The 6,044-nt window shown below is 36.4% G+C and overlaps 1 protein-coding gene across 1 annotated transcript; it reads left to right on the forward strand.

Moving 5' to 3' along the window:
• Positions 1–363: 363 nt before the first annotated feature.
• LOC134813944 (glutamate dehydrogenase, mitochondrial-like) lies at positions 364–4,634 on the forward strand. Its single transcript, XM_063821889.1, has 11 exons — positions 364–512; positions 913–1,055; positions 1,287–1,430; positions 1,615–1,800; positions 1,927–2,075; positions 2,213–2,346; positions 2,471–2,602; positions 2,806–3,049; positions 3,349–3,516; positions 3,649–3,720; positions 4,008–4,634. The coding sequence occupies exons 1-11, from the start codon at positions 393–395 to the stop codon at positions 4,136–4,138; spliced, it is 1,623 nt and encodes a 540-aa protein (XP_063677959.1). The 5' UTR covers positions 364–392; the 3' UTR covers positions 4,139–4,634.
• Positions 4,635–6,044: the final 1,410 nt, after the last annotated feature.

Consider the following 6,044-nt stretch of genomic DNA (forward strand, 5'->3'; position numbering starts at 1 on the left):
GTTCTTCTCATGTGTCTAATACGTCTGTGAAATGCTTTTGTCACTTTTGGACTGATCTTGAGGGTGAAGTTCCCTTGTACCTGTGAATGCTCTGTCTAGCAGCGATCAGCTCTCACAATGAAGTCTATCCTTGCACAATGAAGTCTATCGGTACCATTCGATAATTTGAGTGTTAGTGGTACTGAAAGGAGCGGAGTCTCTGTTTCAACATCTTTGCATCTGATAACTTTTAAATTTTTTTTCTAGTTCAAAATTTAAAACACTGATATAGAAATGTGATACTATTTTCATTTCAACATGTTTAGGATAAAACAGTTTTCGATTGAAAACTCAAAGTTGTCCTTTAAAAATGTGTTATTATAATAGGTTATATGGAAAGTAAAAACTGAAGGATGCTGTGTACAAAATTCAGCCGGGGTGCATTCCCTAAGCTTATCTCGAGCTTTCGTGGGTTGCAACAACTTGATCTAGAAAATGAACTTGGTCTGGGCTGGGCTATAGATCTCAAGAAGGTATGTCTCAGTGTTAGATTATTCAAGAACATAACTTTTATTGATCAATAATCAGCAAATATTTACATATTTGTTCTATGATTATAATAACTTATACTAATACTATGGATAATGGATATTGATTAAAGAAGAACGTATATACATGATCACAAGCCTTACATTTCGATCACAGTGATTTTGAAAATTGTGCGTTCAGAAATATTGGTAGCAATGGACCATTTCCGTTACCTATGTATTGTGCTCTGCCAATTGCATCACTTGATTTAATTGAATGTATATATTGTTTGAAACTTTATCTAGCTAGTGATGCTAAGTGAGTGCTCTCCTTTAAAAAAAACTATTGTATTGTAGAGTTACTGAAGAAGTCAGATCTGTCGTAAATGACCTGATTTCTTTACAGGAGGTAAAAGCGGGTCTGGCAGATAAGCCTGCAATGAAAGACATTGTAAATTACTACTTCAACAAAGCTGCTCCCATCTGTGAAGAGGAGTGCCTCAAGAATTTTAGAATTGGTAGCTATGAAAAATCTCTTCAAATGATTAGGTGAGTGTGGTTTTAAGTGCTAATTAATGAATCTCATGGCTACTGCAGACCAGTATAAGTCTAAAACAGCTGTATTATAAGATGATACAGCTAATACAGATAAAATGTTCGGATTGATGCTAGAAGGCTGTGCATCATACCGATACAATGCAAAATGAGCCATTTCTAAAGTACTCTAAAAATAAAGCAAGAAAACCAAAACATTCTCTCACAGAGAATTCCACTACACAGGGGAACACTGGGTGTGATAAAACCGTGTAACAACGTCATAACAATCTCGTTTCCCCTTCGTCGGGAGAGCGGAGAGATAGAGACGATAACTGGTTTCAGATCCCAGCATTCTCATCATCGTACTCCAACTAAAGGTGGTCTCAGGTATTTTACTACCTTCATCTCTTGGTCAATTTCTTTTTTGATCCCTTTATTTCAAATGCCTTGTTAAATCTATTAGCATCTTCGATATCCAAACTATGTGTATTGCATGAGCTAAGAAACAAATCTAGTTTAATTAAAATTTGCCGAATCCACGAAATTCCTTTTAACATTTTTTTCATCTCAGGTTCTCAGAATCGATAGATGTAAGTACAATCGACTGCCTGGCTCAAATTAACAGTTTCACGTGTTCCCTGATGGACGTTCCCTTTGGAGGTGCTAAGGGAGGAGTAAAGATAAACCCTGCTAATTATACTAATAGAGAGCTGGAGAAGATAACGAGACGTTTCACTGTCGAGCTCGGCAAGAAAGGGTTTCTATTTTCACCACTTGATTTATCTTGCTTTTCTAAGTCTCATATCTTTATATAATAAAATCTATACGTAATAAAATGTCCAGCTACTGCCACTTCTATGCCATGCTAATAAAAATTCAACAGGTTTATTGGACCGGGAATAGACGTGTTGGGACCTGATCTAGGAACCGGAGAACAGGAAATGAACTGGATAGCTGACACATACCGTAATACTCTGGGATCCCAGGACTTAAACGCCACCGCTTGTGTTACGGGCAAATCTCAACTTATGGGTGAGTATTGAGTAGTCACTAGTCAATACTATTTCTTGTTCTAATTCAGACACCAGCCTTAAGGGGTACCAATATGAGCCAGTAGCAAATGTCTCTCATCTGTTTAAGATTTTAAATAAATCTCCCAAACACAACAGGTGGTATCCACGGTCGAGAAAGTAGTGCTGGTAAAGGACTCTACTTAACCACATCTCACTTCCTGGACAACGCGGACTTCATGAAGATAGTCCAGCTTATTCCTGGGGTCTACAGCAAGTCTATCATCATTCAGGTTAATTATTTTATTCACTTATTAAACTACTTCGAACAGATGGCTATTTAATATTTATAAGCGCATTATATTTAAAAGTTATTTAAATGACCGGTATAGTATTTGTAACACTTCTCTACTACAGGGATTTGGTAACCTGGGTAAGCACACAAGCAAATACTTCTCCCGGTATGGAGCTAAAGTTATTGGTATAATAGAGAAGGATGCTTCTTTGTATAACCCTGAGGGTATCAATCACCAAGCTCTTCAAGACTGGGTCAGTGAACACTTTCTATTTCTTTTATCCATCGGTAGAAGTTCACGTCGTGAAATCTCCGTTATTTTGTATAAATTCAACCGTTTTTAACTTTCTCATTCTTTGAGCTGTCATCTATACCTGTTTTGTCTATCTCTTCAATCTTCATGAATAGAAATCAAATTAACAAAAAAAAAGCAAGTTTTTATGTCAATCTTGTCCAGGTGGAACAAACAGGATCTATAAAAGATTTCCCCGGAGCAGAAATGACAGACAGAGATCTTCTCCACGAACCTTGCGACATCCTGATACCTTGCGCCGTTGAGAGGATTATCACCAGTGACAATGTCAACAAGATTCAAGCTAAGATTATTGTTGAAGGAGCTAACTGTACTATGTCCCCGATGGCGTATGAAATGCTGCTCAAGAAGAATGTTCTTATCATTCCTGACATCCTTGTTAATTCCGGTACGTGATTTTCCCTAGTCAGCCACATGGGGTTTTCTTTTCCCTCTCCATATAACATATATCCACATATCATAATGTAAATTAGGCTCTAGCCTGATTTCCGATTTAAGCATTTAAATAATTTTGGCGGCGTACCAGGGAAATCGCACTGATAAGAATCGTTTTTATCAACATCATTCATTATCTACATAACATAGCGACTAGCGTACAGAACTTTCTAGCTCTAACTTCATCATGGGTTGTTTTAGTTCAGCAGCAACGGAATCCGGGAACAATACCAATAATACCAAACATTCCAGGTAGCGTTTGCAGCTCGTACTTTGAGTGGCTGAAGAACATGAGACACGTTTCCTTCGGGAGACTCACCTTCAAGTATGAGCGTGAGGCAAACCAACATCTCCTCAACTCTGTTCAGAGCTCTATTGAGACTCTCTTCAATATTGATTGTCCCATCATACCATCCGCTGGTTAGTATTTTACTTACATTTTCTGATGTACTGGTTATGGGACTTGTTTTTGTGAAGTGGCTTATTTCAATGTATGTCCAAGTTGGTGTATAATTAGATAAGTAAAGTTGCTGAAAGAAATATTATTCCCAGATTTTGAATCGAAGATGTCCGGTGCTTCTGAGAAAGACTTTGTAAACAGCGGTCTCTCGTACACTATTGAAGGTAAGCCTGAAAAAACCTTACTTGTCTACCATTTCCAGTTTCCTCATTGTGCTTGTACAGATCAGCAACCTCTACTTTCCAAGACATATTTCTGATAATTCTAGTTTCTAGTATCAATATAATTTGGAAAATTCTATCGATATCAGTTAAAGGGGTTAAAAGTTGTCTGAACTCTAATACTTATCAGTGAAACAATACTCCACTTCTCAGCAAGTTGCAAATTCTAAACCTAATTAAAATCTCACATTACCAAACTCCTACCTATACTAATCTCCAAACCCTCACAGGAACTGTTGACGACGTTAACAAACTGAGAAAAAGACACGATCTAGGTCTGGATCTCCGTCAGGCTTGTTATGTTCTAGCTATGTCTAAGATAGTGACAACCTACGCTACTGCTGGCTACACCTTCACGTAGTCAGGTATGTTTTGGCATGTTGAAATTTGTATTATATTTGTTTAAAAATCATATGATGCATGATTTATTCATTAATATCGTAGATTTATGGTCGACTTTTAATCATAAAAAGGTTCAGAATTTTGAGATTTTTGGGTTTTATGTTAAACTATCAAACCAAATTCGAACTTCAGTATTTTAAATCTTAAATTGATTTGGTATAACGATTAGCTGATTTTAATTAACTTATTGATTTATAAAACCTAATAGAGAATAAAACTTTTCCGCTAATACGATTTTTTAACCTTTTGAGGGAGATTCTTTTGGAAATATTATAATCGATCCTGGTAATATTTACCCTTTGATATTACATTTTTATATGGAGGTTCCAGGGTTGGAGAAACTCGAGAATTATCTGTAATAATAAGAGAAATATTATATATTTTTGAAAAGTAAATGTTAAGTGTTCAGTATGTTTAGTAGAGTTCATTTTGTATAAATTTTTAAAAAGAATGGAGATCCGAGTTTCTTTCCTCTAGAATCAGCTGGAACTGGCAACCAGTGTAAACGTTTAACAAATTAATAACGTTTAAACAGCTGCAACTGGCAACTAGTGTAAACGCACAACAGATAAGGAACGTTTTAACTTATTAAAATTCTCGATTACATGCTTGGTAGGTATTTGCACTGGCAAGCATGCAGCAGAGGGTATTGCTTCTCAACATACGATTGTTCTGCGTGATAATCGCTTAAACTTATCTTATTCTGGCATGATGGAATTATGAGTCAGGTACAAATAAATATTCAATTTGTACGAAAATAAGGACATCTGGAAACAAGTTTATGACAAGATCAGTTACGTAGATATTTGAGTAGTGCAAAGTTGATAACTGTACATTTGACACTACTTATCAGTATGTATTAAACAAGTGTATTACTTTACAGCTATAATATTAACGATATTGTACTATTGACTATTGTACACGACAAACCCTGATTTAGCAAGCGGTTTCTTTCTCAGGTCCCCCGAAAGTTATAATTTACTGGGTGTGTTCTTTAGTATTTACCGGGATTATTTAGTATTTACCGGGATTATTTAGTATTTACCGGGATTATTTAGTATTTACCGGGATTATTTAGTATTTACCGGGATTATTTCATTTCTCCGACAACTCCGTTAAATCGGATCCGACTGTATAGCACTATACGACTGTATGTATGTGAGTAGAGATATAAAGATATAAAGAGAGTATACTCGCAGTATTTTGTTACAGTGCCTCCTAACTTGACACAACATACCACTGCAACTACTGTACTTTAGCAGGCTTCTGTTCGTTGCTTTACACTCCTACTTTGGTACTTGCTATACTCGGTAATACACCGTTTATCGCTTACTCCAGATTATCGTTAGGTAATTACCGAGTGGTAATTGCCCCATTACGGTAATTACACTCTGTCCGTTGCCTGGTGAGATATTTAGTCGTTGGCAGTAGATTCTGCAGTACATGTGTGACGTGTGGTGCAGTGTGTGGGTTAATGTTCTGTGTGGTTGTGGTAACTTTCAATGCTTACATACAACTTTTATTTAGTGTAAGTATGCACAATGAGTATTAACTATACATAGTTTGTCGCAGTATTCACAGTGCAGTGTATACTGTGTGTATTGAATTGTGTGCTCCACCCTGTATTACTTACATCACAGTGTTTAATGTTAATCTGCAGTGTTCGTTTCCTTACTCTCCTTTATCTGGTGTGAAGTTAGTTTAACCGTGTGTTGTTTTAGCGTCCCTTTTTTTGTGTGTCTTTTTTCATACTCAGTGTGGAACAGGCTGTAGATCTGTTGAATCCTTTTAAGTTTTTATCAGTTTTTCTGTCCAACCTGTTTCCGGTATAAGGCCCAAAGCAAAATATTCTTCAAACCATGGTA

The sequence above is a fragment of the Bolinopsis microptera genome, chromosome 4, assembly GCF_026151205.1.
Source record: "Bolinopsis microptera isolate Bmic1 chromosome 4, MBARI_Bmic_1.0, whole genome shotgun sequence".
NCBI lineage: Eukaryota > Metazoa > Ctenophora > Tentaculata > Lobata > Bolinopsidae > Bolinopsis > Bolinopsis microptera.